Here is a 17,899-nt window from a genome sequence, read left to right as displayed (position 1 = left end):
TCTCGCAGCCCGCCAGCGGATTACCCTGATGGGCCACGTGCTGAAGGTTGCCGACCCCTGCGCTATACCTTACTCATCCTTCTCACAGAGATCTGAGTAGATACCCTCCACGCTTAGGTCCCAGATCTATCGGTGTCCTTTCCACTCTACCCTTTGAGCAAATAGCCTGAGAACAGTTACAAATGATAGTGAACAACCACAGAACCTTATTTTAAAAAACAAAAATTATGAAACATCATGAAAGGCCATAATGTTGTTGTAATTCATACAATCAGCAGAGCAGGCTTACATTTCATGAGGCAGCTGGTGAAAATTTTGATTACACATGTGAGAGCTTGGAGACAGAATTAAGATTGGTATAAATCAGTATTAACTTTATCTTACATTTCTTTTTCTGGTGATATTTCATTACAACAATTTCTTTTAACTATCTTATAAACTAAGTAGAAAAAAAGTGAAGAAGTGTTTTGATTATTGTGATATTTCTCTCCCATAAAAGTTAATGCAATTGGACACAACTTGTATATCCTTTTTACAAGCATATTTTCCCTTCACTTATTGTAATCATTCCATTATGTTTAAAAAGCATTTCCTTCGATGATCTTCCAATTGCAAGAAAACTTTAATTTGAATTTGGTTTTGTTTGTAAAAAGGGATTTTATAGTGACAAAATGGCTGATATCCATCCATCCATATTTTCATAATAGCTCTTATCATTGTAGCATCTAGTGCTTCCCAGAATTGAAAGCCAATTCCACAAAAGACCAGTGCAATCATTTCCCTCCTTATTTCTCTTCAAGCAGTTCAGGCTATATACGTGAAAATTAAGTAATAAATGAATGTCTACTGTGAAGCTGTATATTGCATCTGACTATTTCATCTTTGTTCATGGACAATGCTATATGGAATCCAGGAATTCAAAAATACGGCCTTCAATAAATGTCTCTATTTCAGTTGGAGGACTGTCTTTCTATCAGCACTACTAAGGGGCAGTTCACAAAAACAGTCACACAAAAGTCTTACTGAAATGTGATACGTTTCTGCTTAGCATCTGGAACTTTTTTCTTCTCTAGCAAGTGAAAGCCAATTTGGGAGATTCCAAGAACATTCAGTCTATCATGAGTTTAATGTAAGAACCGCTTGCATTAAGATTAATGTACAAGGGCCGGATCCAAAACGGACTAAGGCAGTGGGAGTTTTTCCATTGACTTTGGATCAGGCCCATAGCCGTACATCTGCAAGCAGAACAGCATATTACTTCGTGTGATCTGAATTAGATTTACATTTAGGATATGTAGATAAATCAGGGGATCTGAAAAATGGAGACTGACCTGTGCACTCATGCTGTAGTCCTTTACCATAGTATCCTTTTTCACAGACACATTCGAACTGCCCTGTGTGAGTGCCACATTTGCAGCTTGCCATGATGTCACAGCAGTTCTCATTTGCCTCGCAGAGATATGAACAATAGGATATATCTTCTTGAATGTAACTGCCAGAAGGCAGATCTGTAATACAAATCAATTACAAAGGCCGCAAAAGTTAATAATTAGTGAAATGTTGCCGAAAACCTTACAGTTCCAATATTCACTTGTGGTGGTAACGATGTGAAGCAACGCTTCAGTTCTTTGAAATGTACGGCTCAAATTCTGAAGTTCTTAACTCGGGAAACACTGAAGTCTACGAAGCAAAAATCCTGAAGTCTTTAATCAGTTTCTTTTTAGTTCTTACTAAGGCAAAATTATCATTGACCTCAATGCAAGAATTAAAAGGAAAACAAGGGCCTAAATTAGGTTCCACCAAAATCACAGGACTGAATTTGAGTTTGATGACCCTATGAGATCAGTCTGTCATTGAACATGTAACTGTTAAAATAAGTAGATTCTCCGCCTCCACAAAAAAAGGTCTAATTAAACATCCTTCATAATAGAAAAAAACATCATGCACCAAAAGAATTTGGTGGTACATATGTACCATATTCATGTTAAATCAGAATGTTTACTTAAATCAAAACTACATAAATACTCATGGATAGATCCTTAGTTGATGTGCAGCTGCATAGCTCCCGCTTCAAGCAAGTGTAGATACACTTATTTACACCAGGTGAAGATTCAGCCCTACATTCTTAACAGCTACTCTCATCCTGTTTTTTTTTTTGTTCAGTGACAATTCTTCATAAAGGTAAACATCAGAAACCAGTTCCGTTTTATAGAATTTTTATACCTAAAGAAATGTCACATTTACAAGAGGTAGTTTTATGAATTTCTGAAATATTCTAAATCTGTGTTATGTGCCCACAGCGTATAAAGGCTTTTATTAATACTGAGACAAATCCTGAAGTCCTTCTTAGGGCCGGTCTGCCTCTTTAGGTGCCTAATTACCTTTGAAAACTAGACCAAAGTTCTTATTTAGGCAAAATCTCCATTGGGTCAACGCTGACATTCTTACCCAGTTCTTACTCAGGTAAAATGAAGCCTTGAAACTGGTCCAAAGGGCAATGTACATGCACACCAAAGAGAAGAATTTGGCTCAATCTGTTGACTTTGAAAGAGCTACTATTTACCTTAATTCCTGAAATCTGCAGGTTTCTGTTGAATGTAATACAAATGAATGCAAGAAAAATACAGAAGGAAAGAGACTACAACACACATATGAAACATTTCACAAGGCCTGTTATTTCCAGCCAGGCCCTATGCTCTCTCTGGCATCTGAAATGATACTTCCAGGGTTACTAAATGTAATACCTTCATGAAGAGCTCTGCGAGCTAAAGCCTCAAACTCTGCAAAGCTGTGAAGCAGGTAACAGTGTTCCTCCTTTGGATGGGAAGACATGTCATTCAGTTCTCGGATGTTGCCCTGCCATATTCCAAATGTGAAGATCTCTACTCCAGATTCACGTAAGGATGCTGCGATGGGTCTAGGATCACCTCCATTGGAATATCCATCAGTAATTAGAAATATCACTTTTGTAGCATTTTCACGGGAGTGATGAAGTATTTGCTGCAATAGATTATAAAACAGTACATCTCAGGCAAAGGGTTAACAGTGGCTGACCTGCATGTAGTACTTTCTTCCACAGTGCATCTCCTTTTATTTGACTTGTTTTCTGACTTAATCCAGTTTTGCTGGACCACCCAGTACTAACACAAGAAGATCAACAATCTTTAATCAGAGACTGTGGTTATCAAGCCAAATATTGACTCATTTTTATATGCTCAGACTCCTGGCATGATACAGATACTGTGAATTTGTGATGCTGGGCCAATGAGCCACTTTTCACAGCGATGAATAAAATCATCTGCTCTGGCAGAGGGCAAAAATAAAAATAAAATTCAAACACACAGTTCTTATGGTGGTGAAAAGACCTTCATTAGTGTTTCATCAACTCTGACTAGGTAACAATTAGGATGGATAGTACACTGTAGATGCAACTTAAGACCCATTGGTCCAGATTCTCAGATGGTGTAAACTAGGAAAGTGGCAACGGAGTTATGGTGACTTACAGCAACTGAGGATCTGGCCCTTGTCCTTTGCAGTTTATCATAGTGGGCCACACGTTTTACAACTGAAATCATTGTCCAGAGCAAAACCGTTTACCTGATCCCTTTAACACAGTGGTGGGCAACGGCCCGTCAAGGTAATCTACTGGTGGACCGCGAGACAATTTGTTTACATTGACCGTCCGCAGACATGGCTGCCTGCAGCTCCCAGTGGCCGCGGTTCACTGTTCCCAGCCAATGGGAGCTGCAGGAAGTGGTACGTCAGTAAAGCTGGCAAAAAAAGCATTGAGTACTTCAGCTTTTGCACATAATCTGTCACTAGGTTGCCTCCCCCATTCCCTGACCTTCTTCTTGTTGCTAACATACCTGTAAAAACCCTTTCTTGTTACCTTCACATCCCTTGCTAGCTGCAACTCCTTTACTGGAATGGTCCAGGGAAACTGTACTTGGAAGTATCCAAGGGGACAATCCTCAAAATTATAATTTCAAGTGTGCAAAAATAAAAACGTAACTTCTACAAATACCGCAAAAGCTACTGTTTTAAATGTCACTGCATCACCCATTCAATGATTGTGAACCTGCTAGCTCACCTGCTGTCAACACACAGATGTCAAAGCTAACCAGGAGTAGTAATACCCAGTGTGGGATAGGACATTAGTGAGCGTTTTGCCTGAGCAAAGATTGCAGGATCAGGCCTCATATGAGTTACACATATGCACAGACTGATTGAGGGTGCAAGTATACTGGTCATTACCTCTTACAGAGCCTAATCCAAAACTCATTAAAATCAGTAGAAAGCCTCTGATTGATTGTGGTGGGGTTTGGATCAGGTCCATGCTGAATTGTGGTTTGTGAAGCATTATGGCATGATTATGCTTTCTTTTGGAATTCATAAATTTCAGATCACAAATTAATTACCATAGAAGCAGCACATCATATTTTATATGTGTAGTGTATGTGTATATATATGCATTAAATAAGCATGCTTTTAGCATCATGATTTTAGTGTCAGAAAGAAAATGTAAAACCTTTTTTTGAAGGAAAGTGGGCATCATGGCCACCTGCTGTCATTAGCACATTTAATGGAAACCTAGAAAACACGCAGTTAGTTACACAAGATCATTCCCCAAGATCACCCTTTAAAATTATTACACACTGATCTAGCACTTACTGAAAAACAGTTGATCAAGATCTAATCTCCAAAAATGATTTTCTGGATAAAGAGCATTTCATTAAAAGGAAAGTGACACCAATCGTATGCCAGCCTAACAAACAGCTGCTTCAGACAAGAGATCATGAAGTTACCTGGTGTGCATTCAAAACATGCAGGCAACAGTGGAAACTGCCAAAGAGATAATCAGACAGCTAAATGTTGCTCCTGGAACAACAAAATTTAATAGCTTGGCCCTTAAGTCTTGCAGCTGTAATCTTAGATATAGAATCCCTGTCGTATAAGGAAGAAGACTAAAAGAACAAAATGGAGAGACATTAAGCGTTTGAGCAAAGAAAGTAGACAAGTCTATTTTTAAATTATATGCATATGGTAGACACTCCAATTAGTTGCTTTGCTTCTTTTTATGAACATAGCATTAAATACAGGCTACTTGAAGGAATGCTTGATATTCCAGTGTGGATCTACAACTGTTGGATGTTTTCTGGTAAATTGTACCCTAATCTATGGTCACTAATGGAGCTGAGGCCAAATGGATTCCATTTTTCCCCACAAACATTTGTCAGACATTTTTCATCAGTTTTATTTAATGAAAATCTGTATCACCTTCCTCTCCCTGCAACCCTCCCAGAAAACTCTTGTAAAAGCCACTTTTGTTCTAAACATTTCAACCTTAATTTATATAAGTAGAATGACTCAAACCCCAGCCCTCACCCTACGAATATTTATGTACAAGTAACTTTATTCGTGTCACTAGTCCCCATTAACTCAATGGGGCTACCCACATGCATAAAGTTAAGTATGAGTATTTTTTCAGGATCAGGTCTTGAGTTTTTATGGACTGAGCATAAGAACCCATGAGTTATACTGGAGATTTGGATAGGACCTATTTCTCAGAGGCACTGAAAACACACAGCTGCCCGGGACTTCACACTCAGCATTACTGAAAATTAGGCCCTGAATTACTTGTTTAATTGAAAATGAGGTCCATACCATAATTACAGTAAAGTAATTTTAATAACAGACCAACCGAAAATACAATTAAATGGTCACAGTGCTGGTTAACTATTGTAGAGGGTCAGTAGTAAGCTTTTCTCTTTATCCTTCTTTCAGGTTTTAAGCATTGATTGGATGCGTTAGACTGTTTCAACATACAATCCTTTTACTCCTACGACAAAATTCAACATTCTTTTCACATTAGCAAAAAGTTATAACCATCTGCATTGTATTCAGTCTCAGTTCAGTGTGTACAAGTATCTGGCAGACTAGCCATCTCCCCTGTGCCAGGAATAGCCCTCAGAATTATAAAAATGTAGTCTTGTGTAACAAAGTTAGTACACAAAATCCAGCTCTAGAAATTCAGCAGTTAGGACAGATAATTCTTATAAGAATTCCAGGGCTAGTTGCCTTTCTATGTTTTCAATATTAATTTAGGGTTTGTGAAAGGTATGGGATTGGCAGCATCTGAGACTGAAGACTCCTTATCCACTGAACAGGTACAGCACAGGAACTGCTGTTATTATTTGCCTTGCCTCTGAAGAGAGAGAGTAGCTTAGTGTCTGTGCCCGTTCAATATTTGGCCTTTGGAGAGGCTGCCAACTAAAATGCCATTTGTGATTAAAAAGAAAAGGAGGACTTGTGGCACCTTAGAGACTAACAAATTTATATGAGCATAAGCTTTCGTGAGCTACACAAAAGCTTATGCTCAAATAAATTTGTTAGTCTCTAAGGTGCCACAAGTCCTCCTTTTCGTTTTGCGGATACAGACTAACACGGCTGCTACTCTGAAATTTGTGATTAAGACACCCTGTCCATGAAGAACTGAACTGAGATGGACTAATTCAGCTCAGATAATCATCAGATAACATCTCTCAGCCCCTGGCATTCCAGGATGAAGTCATGCTAGCACAGTGGTCATCCTTAAAAAGTTTCAGTGTTATTTTAGATGCCAAAATAATGTTACCGCAGCATTTAAAGCATTCCCTGAGTATTCTCTTATGACAACATTTACAGGACTCCTTAAAGGTAGTGTAAGGAATACCTAGGAAATACTGAGCTAGCACTATCAGCTGCAGTAACTGTGAAGCATTTTAGAGAGTGATCACTATAACTTCTTTCAGAGTAGCAGCCGCGTTAGTCTGTATCCACAAAAAGAACAGGAGGACTTGTGGCAAGTGGGCTGTAGCCCACGAAAGCTTATGCTCAAATAAATTTGTTAGTCTCTAAGGTGCCACAAATACGTCTCTTCTTATAACTTCTTTGCATTTCATTACCAACCCACAGAGCCATTTGTCCTTTCTGTACCAACAGCTTGTTTATGTTTACCTAGTTTGTAACCTGTGCGCAATAAGAAGATGCAAAAACCCTTGGTCTAATTCAGAGTAGTCTCAAAATCCCTATCATGAGAGACATTAATGCCACTGCCTTATGTGTGGAGGGGGTGGAGGGGTATAGCCTAACCTTTCTGTGACTCAGCTATTCATCCTTGAATTAGGAATAATACTTCTGAACCTCACAAGATGGCCAGGAGGCTCAATGATGTTTGCTGAAGTGCTCTGAAGCTGTTAGATGGAAGAGGCAATAAAAGCTCAAAGTATTATCACCTGATTTTACCACCTCTTTTTTGGTTCCCTCCTCACTGTTGTTTTGCCTGTTACATTCAGATGCATCCTCTACTCTTTTAGGTTTTTCCCATTCAAAAGAGGAGCTAATGTTGATAGCTAGCGGTTCTGACCTCTGGTTGAAATTTTGTTTTAAGACCTCAGACAGACTGCTGCTCTTCACACATGTGGGTGGACAGGAATGGTGGGAATAAATGCAATCAGCAAGTCTGTTTTATTTTGATTTTCTCGAGATATTTTCCCTGCATTATCCAGGGAGAGATTTACTCTAATGAATACCGTTCCTTTCCAATACGTAATTGCAGACACACTGCTCCGTTTCCACAATGAGAGCTGCATGCACAAAATTAAGGACGTTACATTGCTCTAAATGCCCACAGATTAGAACATCAGTGCCATAAGAAACAGGCTCTTGCTACTACATAAAAGCCAAGCACGACTATTACTTTCAGAGCGGGACAGGCTAATCCTGTTGCAGTGTTCTATTACAGGGATGTTATTTCAGTTAAACCAAATCACTTATGTAGATTTAATCAACTGATCTGACACATGTTGTTACAGTAATTCTGAATGACTGAATTTTCAGAAGTACGTGCTTACCATATGCAGGCAAAATGGGTACCTACACATGCATTGTCCTTCATCATTCTATTTTCGTCTTTTTGCTTTCTTCCATGTCATCTCATCTCCCTTTCTTCAGTCAAATCTCTTCTTAAAACACACTTCTGCACTGTTTTCAGCTTGTAATCATATTTGGGGCTGGAAAGAAATATTGCCCCAGGTAAGATTGGCGGAGACCCTGGAGAGTTTTCGCCTTCACCTGGACGGACCAAATGGGATGGATCAAACTAGAAATGGCCTCTGTACTACACATGAAAAGTGAACTTCAGGCAACTAGATGGCTAATTTCCAATACCTCAGCAAGATGTCTAGTGCAGTGGTTCTCAAAGCCGGTCTGCCGCTTGTTCAGGGAAAGCCCCTGGCGGGCCGAACTGTTTGTTTACCTGCTGCATCCACAGGTTTGGCTGATCGCAGCTCCCACTAAACGTGGTTCGCCGCTCCAGGCCAATGGGGGCTGCGGGAAGCGGCGCGGGCCAAGGGACGTGCTGGCCGCCCTTCCCGCAGCCCCCATTGGCCTGGAACCGCGAACTGCGGCCAGTGGGAGCTGCGATCAGCTGAACCTGCGGACGCGACAGGTAAACAAACTGGTCCGGCCTGCCAGGGACTTTCCCTGAACAAGCAACGGACCAGCTATGAGAACCACTGGTCTAGTGTATTAAAATCTTTGGCAATATTCCAGAAACCCAAACACACATTTTAGGTATGATATTTATTGTAATGATCTCTCATTTTCAAATGCTGGAAGTGCAGATAGCACTCCTTATCCCGGCAGTGCAAAGCAAGTGGAAAATCAGCTTAGTCACGAAAACCCAAGCCCGAACATTATTTTTAGCCCTGTAGCATGAGCCCCGGTCAATTGACCAGGGCGCTGAGACCCGCTGCCATGTGGGGTTTTTTGCTGTGCACACATACCCATAGACCCTCAACTCGGTTTGCGTGGTCTACGAGTATGTCTGCACTGCAACCAGGGGATGTGACTGTAGCATACACAGGAATACCTGAGAACTTAATTTAGCTAGCCTGGGTACCAACAGTAGTGAAACCACAATACCACCTTCAGTGCAGGCTGTTCAAGCCTACCTGGGGCCCTGGTTACTTACTCTGGCAACAAGCCCACACTAAATACTGAGCTGTTATAGCTTCAATGCTCCTGGTATTGTTACCTGGGCTTCTTTCAACCAAAACTCTTGGTAACTTTTACTCTGTGCGAGGTGGTGTCGCGAAATAAATCAGGGGAGACACGGCCATCCAAGCGAAAGATGGCTGGCACAAACAGGTCAACACGAGAGGCACTTTACTGGTTTGCCAAAATCTCCCCATACAGTATCTGAGCTAGCTAGATTAAATTTAGCTCAGATATCTCTACATGTGCTATAATCACAACCCAGACTGCAGCATAGATGTACCTGGTATGTCTACACTAGAGCTAAAAGAGGTAGATTCCAGTTTGAGGAGACATAGCCATTCTAGCTCTGATTGAACTAGCGTTCTAAAAATAGAAGTGTAGCCACGGTGGCATGAATGGCGGGAGAGACTAACCACCCCAAGTACAATCCCATCTGGGACACAGGTATATATTCAGGACAGTTAGCAGCTCACTCCACCATGGCTACACTGCTATTTTTATGGAATAGCTTAATCAGACCGAGTGTGAGTAAGTCTCCTCGAGCTGGAATTTACATCTTCCAGCTCCAGGGCAGACATGCCCTAGGAGAGGACCAGGCAATGTGAGCCAAGCACCTATCAGCTTCAAGTTTTGCATGTGCTGAAAGGGAAGCTTCTGAGCATCTGGCTGGCCCTGCAATGTATGTGAAGTGTGTGGGAGGGCAGCTGCTAAATTTGCATATTTGTTGTATTATGCAAATTTTGGCATTTTAAGTTATTCACAAACCAAAAGGAACTTTAAAAAAGTGGATGATGCTAAATACCTGATTTTTCTTCTTCTGAACCAAATGCTTGTGATAGATATATAATATCAGGGCGTTAACACACTGATTCCTAATGAACGGGTGTCCACATTACACAATCTAGCCTCACAAAGGATGCTGAACAGCTCACTTGTTGCCAGTCTCAGCAGGAAGGTTAAAGATCTGAATTGACAAGAAGCCTGAATTACCCTTTCACTCCTAGAGTCGGTCCCTCCATCACAGTACTTAGGATCATTAATGAATAGCGTGGAGACGTGTGAGCGGCCACTGATCACGCTGTATGTATTTTGTGAATAGGTACCACAGAGAACTTCAGTATCCAGGGCTCTCAATCACAGCACTAAATTAACTTTGCGTGTGGTTGTATTCTGAAAAGTGACTCTGTAATGGTGGCATTGTGAGCGCATTGTAGGGTTCCTTGCTTATTGTCTCTCCGTATAAAATTTGCTCGGTTCACAAGTAAACAAATATGTACTTTTAAAAACTGCTAGCCCTGCAATCTGAACCTGGAGTTAAACTGGGTTCTCTCCCACTTTTTCTATCACAACCATCATAAGACATTCTCCTAGCCAAGTAAGGCTCACAGTGAGATCTGTGCAGCCTTCAGAGAGTTTGCACAGTTGTAACCGATGGGAGGTTTTAGTGAACATCCTGTTGATGATACACAAGATGGAAAAGAATCCACTCGCTCATTCTATATTAGCTATGTTAATTCTGCAGGAATAAAAAAAGAGATTACTCATCTGCTGTCAATAAAGTCCACAAATATGACTCTAAATGCACACAGGGAGCAGATCTGATGAATAAGAGTGCACCATTTTTTAAGTTGTCAATTTTCAGAGCAGAACTGCACTTTAAAAATACAATACAAAAATGTTTGAAACTAAACTGGAAAAGAATTATCTTTATTATGTGCTGTAATTGAAATCAGATCATCAAGGATAGCCCAATGGATAATAATTCTGTACTTTGTAAGTTTATGCTTTTGACATCAAGAAGAAACAAAAGCAGCATAACTTATTTAAACAAACACTAAATAAGCATTAAAACTGTTTACACTAATATATGTGCTTACATTCTTTTGTAAGCCACTGTTTGTCATGTTTGTTAATTGGGTAACAACAGAACACTGGATCTGACATACTGGCTTGTTATACACTATCAAGATCAGGGTAGAAGATAAAAGCCAGATTAAAAAAAAAAAAAAGACCAGATGCATTTAAAAATAGATAGGGTGCGTTGTCTAATTCTGCAGATTTGGGGCCAGATCTTCAACTGGTGTAAAGCTGCATATCTCCATTGAAGTCAAGGGAGCTATACTGATTGACCACAGCTGAGGATCCGACCTTTTTTAGTTAAATAATTAGTAGCATAAAATACTTATAAATAACTCCCTTAACTATTGTTGTACAATGCCCCTTGTAATAGTCTGACCTGCCTTTTAAAGTCGACCTTTACATTAACTCTTACTTTAACTCAGCAACAGTGCACAGCTATATTTCTTTCTTCCATTTTCGACAGTAATTAATTGCACCTTCATGTGAAGAGGAAAAAAACCACCTGTGCCTATCACTATTTCTAATGAATGATTTCTCAAGTGGCTACTGCCAACGAGTCTTTCAATTAATCCGTAACTTCAGAGTGTTTTATCCGTAATGATTAATTGCTCACACTATTTTCTGTAAATAAATCTTTGCAGCATAACTTCAAGACAAACAAAAAGGATCACAAATTGTTCACTGCTTAACACTGACAAAGAGGAAGCACTGTTTCCTTGTGTGTCAGTGCTCCCTTCACCACACGTGTTTAGCTTCCATTAACGTTTCTATGTATGCACAATGAGACGAGAATATACCTCTGACCCTTTCACATGGTTTCCATGCTAACATGTCAGGAGCTGTATAATTTTTCATGAGTCATGTACCTGAGTATTCAGATTCTAATATCTAAATTTCGGTTACTGAGAGTCAGGAAGGTTATGTTGTCTAGACAAAGTTTTAAGATTTAAAAACTATATTTTCGTAAAAATAGATAAAAGCACATTCCATGCGCTGATGATCAACACAACTTGAAACATGTTTCAATATACAAAAAACCCCAACTAACTAAATACTATCAAAGATGATTGTCATAAGCTGACCTTGAAAAAATCCTCTCATTTGTGGAAAGGGTTCCCTGGCAAACATGGCAGCCTAAATCATCAATTTCTTCAGATTTTAGACTATCATTTAAAACACAAAAGAAGTTTCTAGCCCATATGGTTGCAAAGAACACCTTCTGAAAGTAATGTGTATGTAAGATGATGGTGTTATCTTCCTGAGTCTGCAGTCACTGTCAGCTTCAGTACCTCCCTCTCTGAATGCCCAAAGTGTTATCTAGTGAAATAAACAAAACTTTGGTTATTTCTGTCACAGGCTAGATTCACCTCAGTTTCACATGGTGACTGCTTGACAAAGTAGTACCAAGAGGCTCTTGGGCCCTTTCCTTTTCAGCAGCTAGAGGGTATGGATCTTCAAATGTACCAAACACTTGCTAGATAAGGGCTGATATGAAACAGACTCAGACTCAGACTTTAAGGCCAGAAGGGACCATCATGATCATGTAGTCTAATCTCCTGCACATTGCAGGCCATTGAACCTGGCTGACCCACTCTTGTAACAGACCCAGAACCTCTGGCTGAGTTACTGATGTCCTCAAATCATGATATAAAGACTTCAAGTTACAGAGAACCTACCATTTAAACACTAGTTTAAACCTGCAAGTGACCCGTGCCCCACACTGCAGAGGAAGGTGAAAACCCTTCAGGGTCTCTGCCAAACTGACCTGAGGAGAAATTCCTTCCCCACCCCAAATATGGCAATCAATTAGACCTGGAGCATATGGGCAAGACCCACCAGCCACACACCTGGCAAATATGGACCAGGATCCAGGAACAGCACTTTAGTAGAAATCCCAGCAGCTGAGGATGATGATAGGGGCGAACTTCTCACCAGGGCTTTGTCCCAGGACCTCACTGGTGGCTCACGCTAATACACATCTTTCATATTTCCATATGTCTAGAAGGCTGAGTCCTCCATCTGCTAGATGTCTAGTAAATGTTTCTTAAGTCATTTTAAACATGCAGGAGGATAGCACTGAGGAGAGACAGGAACTCTGCAGTAACAGTCTTCTAAAGATCCTTCCATAGATAGTGCTAATCTTTAAGGAGCAGAAGAGAACCCTTTCACTTTTAGTATGAGGAAGAGTCAGCATCTGTGGATGCAGCATTACATAACATACAGTATATTAAAAGGTGCAGCACTCCTTACAGGGGATTGTAAAGCAATGCTTCAGTTACTGTACTTGTTGGGGCAGACAAGTGAAGTTAGTAACAATTATGTCATGCCATGGTTCATTTATCTTCTAATCTAGAGTATTTATATATAATACCACACATGACTTGTAACTATTACAGTGAGCCTGGAATGGTTTACCTGGGACTCATCAATTATTTCAAGGGCTCTTGGTTTTATTTGTTTAATATACTCTGCAAACTGGAAAAGAAGATGAGGATTCTGGATTTTGTTTTATTAAACTTATTGGGAATAGAAGAAATTGGGCCAACAAGGGGAAAAAAAATAAAAAAAAATCAAAGCTATAAAAAAAAAAGCAGTTAAAAATAGAGAACAGGAGCACAATAGTTCAGAGAAAGAAAAGAAAGCTGATTGTTACACTGATCTGTATTTTGCTAAGTTCCCTTCCACAGCGGTATTCTAAACATAGTAAAGCCTTCTTTTTCAAGTTCTCGGAAAAGAGAGTATTCCCAAACTTGTAATTTGTCTGACAAAAAGACATACAATACAGAACCTCAGCACAGTCCCGGCATTTTTAACTGAGAGAGGGGATGCTGCTAATTCAGTGAACATGTAGTAATGTCATTCCTTCTCAGTACCCTGCCATAACATGAAGTGATACTTCCCAAGTTATCAAACCCCAATAAAGAAAACGTAGATGACAGCAATACTATTGTGCCCATGGGATACATTATTTAGCTGTGCTTGTACAACTAAATCATCTATGTCTAACCTTGCTTGTTTTTAAAAGTAGATTTAGTCAGGATTACATGTCAAGGAAAATTTACTACATCATTTCTGTGGAGTTGTAACCGACTTACATTTTGTTTATAACACAATTACTTCAAGATTAATTCTTTAAACTTTTTATAAAATTCTCATGATATTGAGCCTATAACACAGCTTAATTTCACAACCACAGAATTACCGAACGGATTTGTCTTTTTAAAGGGTGATTTCCATATACAACACTAAAGCACACTAGAAAGTGAACATCATTTTCGGTTATCAAACATGGGGAGCAGGAGGAGGGAATAATTTAACCTGTCAGTCCTGAGCCCCACCCTGGGTGAAATCCTTATTCATTTCCTATTAAAGCAAAACTCCTACTGAAATCACTAAGAATTCTGTCTAAATACAGAATGCATATGATCTATTTAGAGAATCTGTCAAACATCCAGGTGCAGGAAACAGAGCAGCTATTAAGTCTTACCTGCTCTTCAATAATGAAAGTATTTACCTACATACAGTATAGAAATATGTTTTGCTTTATGTATCTAGACAGATATAGATATAGGACAAATTCTTTGGAGCATCCAAGTCCCATTTTCAAAAATAACTTAGACAACTTAGGCACTTAGCATACTTCTACACTGCAAAACAAACAAAAATACACCGTGGCAGTTGTTTGGGTGGGTGTGCATGTGTGCATATAGGTGGGAGCCCGGTAGGTGTGAGCCTGCTGGCTGTGTTCACAGGGGTGCGCCCAGTAGGTGGGTCCCCGGTGAGGTAGGAGGGTCTCAGATCTCGGGCACTAGCCAAGAGGGAATGTCCACACAACTATTTTTCACTCTGTAGACTGAGTCAGTTGACTCAGACTCTGAGACTCACTGCCCTGGGGGATTTTTTCCCCCCAGTGTAGATGTATCCTTAGATGCCTAAGTCACCTCCTAAATGGGACTTAGAAGCCTAAGGTGCTCAGCTAGGTGCTTTTGAAAATTTTATTCATGATGTGTATTTAAACATAACAGAAAATCAGAGTTATGTACGTGTAAATGATAATATACATATGTAGATATATGTAATTATGGATACTATTTACACAGTATGCTGTATTATTTATTTTGCAGTAGTATCTATGAGCCCCAGTTATGGTCCAGAGCCCCTTACACAAATGATAGCACATGCTTCAAATCAATGAGTTAATACACACAGAGACATTCATACTTGTGCAAACCACATCGTGATTAGTCCGAAATGAGGGCAGAATTACTATCATTGTGGGTGTATATATATATATATATATACACACACACACACACACACCCATGTTCACTCGTGCATGCACACACATGGGAAATCGTAGCCCTACTGAAGCCCACGAGAGTTTTGCCATTCACTTCAGTGGGTCAAAGATTTCATCCATAACATTTTAGATAGTTTACAAACATGACGAGTTATATGAACAAGTTATATTTTACATAAGAATAAATTAGTTCTATGTATAATAACACATGAACAGCATCTTCTGAGGAAGAAAACATGTACCTATGTTAACTGATGGTAGATTTCCTAGGGTGTGGACATGCATAATGACAGGTTTCAGAGTAGCAGCTGTGTTAGTCTGTAGCTGAAGCGAGCTGTAGCTCATGAAAGCTTACGCTCAGATAAATTTGTTAGTCTCTAAGGTGCCACAAGTCCTCCTTTTCGATGTGCACAATGTATCTGTGTATATACAACCTCCAATGAGTTTATATTGAATATATTGTCTGCAGCGTGTGCAGGTGTGTACACATTGAAGGTGGGTGTGCCCAAAAGAGATGCGCCCAGTACCTATGTGCACAGGTGGGTGGATGTAGGTGTGTCTAGTGGGGGTGCACACAGGTAAGTGGGTGTGCGTGTACCAGTGAATGGGTGCCCGCTGGCTGTGCGCCCAGGGGGTGGGTGCCTGGTAGGTGCGCCCAGGGGGTGAGTGGCCGGTGGCTGTGCACCCAGGGGGTGGGTGCCCACTGGCTGTGCGCTCAGGGGGTGGGTGCCTGGTAGGTGCGCCCAGGGGGTGGGTGCCCACTGGCTGTGCGCTCAGGGGGTGGGTGCCTGGTAGGTGCGCCCAGGGGGTGAGTGGCCGGTGGCTGTGTGCTCAGGGGGTGGATGCCTGGTAGGTGCGCCCAGGGGGTGGGTGCCCACTGGCTGTGCGCCCAGGAGGTGGGTGCCCACTGGCTGTGCGCCCAGGAGGTGGGTGCCTGGTAGGTGTGCCCAGGGGGTGGGTGCCTGGTAGGTGCGCCCAGGGGGTGGGTGGCCGGTGGCTGTGCGCCCAGGGGGTGGGTGCCTGGAAGGTGCGCCCAGGGGGTGGGTGCCTGGTAGGTGTGCCCAGGGGGTGGGTGCCCACTGGCTGTGCGCCCAGGGGGTGGGTGGCCGGTGGCTGTGCGCCCAGGGGGTGGGTGGCCGGTGGCTGTGCGCCCAGGGGGTGGGTGGCCGGTGGCTGTGCGCCCAGGGGGTGGGTGGCCGGTGGCTGTGCGCCCAGGGGGTGGGTGCCTGGTAGGTGCGCCCAGGGGGTGGGTGGCCGGTGGCTGTGCGCCCAGGGGGTGAGTGGCCGGTGGCTGTGCGCCCAGGGGGTGGGTGCCCGGTAGGTGTGCGCCCAGGGGGTGGGTGCCTGGTAGGTGTGCGCCCAGGGGGTGGGTGCCCGGTGGCTGTGCGCCCAGGGGGTGGGTGCCTGGTAGGTGTGCCCAGGGGGTGGGTGCCCGGTGGCTGTGCGCCCAGGGGGTGGGTGGGTGCCTTGTAGGTGTGTGCCTGGTGCTGTACGCCATGGGGATAGGTGCGTGCCCAGGTGTGTGTGTGTGTGGGCGTGCGCCCAGGGGGCGGGTGGGTGCCCGGTGCCGCGCGCCCCTTACCGCCGCCTGCTGGAAGGCGCCCTTGGTGTAGGTGCCGCCGCCGCGGTAGGCGATGGCCGGGATCTCGCGGCCGAGCAGCGCGCACTTGTGCTGGCGCGCCCGGCGCCGGGAGATGTAGTCCACGCGCGGCACCACGTTGCTCTTGGAGGCGAAGGTGACGATGGCCACGCGCGTGGCGGCCGGCACCACGGGGAAGTCGGAGAGCAGCTTCTTGACGAAGCGCAGCTCGCTGAGGAAGTTGGCGGGCCCCACGCTCGAGGACTCGTCCACCAGGAAGACCAGCTCCAGCCGCCCGCCGCGCTCCCGCAGCCGCCGCACCTGGCGCTTGAAGGAGCGGCCCAGCCGCTCCACCTTGGCGGCCGTGGCGTGCGGGGGCGGCGGCGGCGGCGGCGGGGCCACCCGCGCGGCGGCCAGGGCCAGGGCGGTGAAGTTGAGCGGGGGCTGCGGGGCGCCCGCCCAGCCCAGCGCCAGGCCCCCCCAGCAGCAGAGAGCCAGCAGCGGCCACATGGCCCCGGGCAGAGCGCCGCGGCTCGCCCCTCCGCCGGCGGAGACTCCGCGCTCAAGCCCGCGGGGCTGCGGGCGCCGCGCCCTGGCCGGGGATCAGCGCCCCGCGCGCTGCCCCATTCACCGCGGGACGCGCGGCTGCACAGGGACCGGTCCCGCGGCGGTGCTCGCTCGCCGCCTCTCGCCGCCTACTGCGGGGTGGAAGGGAAATGGGCAGGCGAGAGCAGCGGCTCCTCTCCGGTCTCTCCCCTCCCCTGGGCTCAAGTTCTTGCTGACTGGATTCCAGGGCACCAGAGCCCCCAGCGCGCTCAGCCTGTCCGCATTCCCAAAGCAAACACAGCGGCACCGAGAGCCCTGATTGATCCCATCTGTCTGGCGTGCAGCGGCGCAGGCAGGCGCTGGGTGGGGGGGATGAATCCGGATCCCAGGAGTGCCACGCTAATTGGAAACACGGTGTGGAGAAATAACGCCCAGCCAGCGGGACGGGAGGGAACACGTTTCAGGCAGCCTTAAGGCTTTCCCCTTTACAGGCAGGAGCGCTGCTGTTGGCACCCCTTCAGAAAATGTTTTGTTGTGAAAGGTGGATGGTTGGCCGGCCGCTGGACTTGAACCTA

At 43.8% G+C, this 17,899-nt stretch overlaps 1 protein-coding gene across 1 annotated transcript in view; it reads right to left on the bottom strand.

Moving 5' to 3' along the window:
• The window catches only part of SVEP1 (sushi, von Willebrand factor type A, EGF and pentraxin domain containing 1), a 164,996-nt gene extending 147,314 nt beyond the window's left edge, over nucleotides 1–17,682 (bottom strand). The window contains exons 1-3 of the mRNA XM_048851809.2: nucleotides 16,782–17,682; nucleotides 2,745–3,000; nucleotides 1,332–1,508 (exon numbers count right to left, since the gene is read on the bottom strand). Of these exons, the coding sequence (XP_048707766.2) occupies nucleotides 1,332–1,508; nucleotides 2,745–3,000; nucleotides 16,782–17,288 (940 nt within the window). The 5' untranslated portion in view covers nucleotides 17,289–17,682. The remainder of the gene's footprint in view (nucleotides 1–1,331; nucleotides 1,509–2,744; nucleotides 3,001–16,781) is intronic.
• Nucleotides 17,683–17,899: the final 217 nt, after the last annotated feature.

Source organism: Caretta caretta, chromosome 5 (assembly GCF_965140235.1).
Source record: "Caretta caretta isolate rCarCar2 chromosome 5, rCarCar1.hap1, whole genome shotgun sequence".
Classification (NCBI taxonomy): Eukaryota; Metazoa; Chordata; order Testudines; family Cheloniidae; genus Caretta; species Caretta caretta.
The sequence above is the reverse complement of the archived record's forward strand: the minus strand, read 5'-3'. Positions and strand labels throughout refer to the sequence as shown.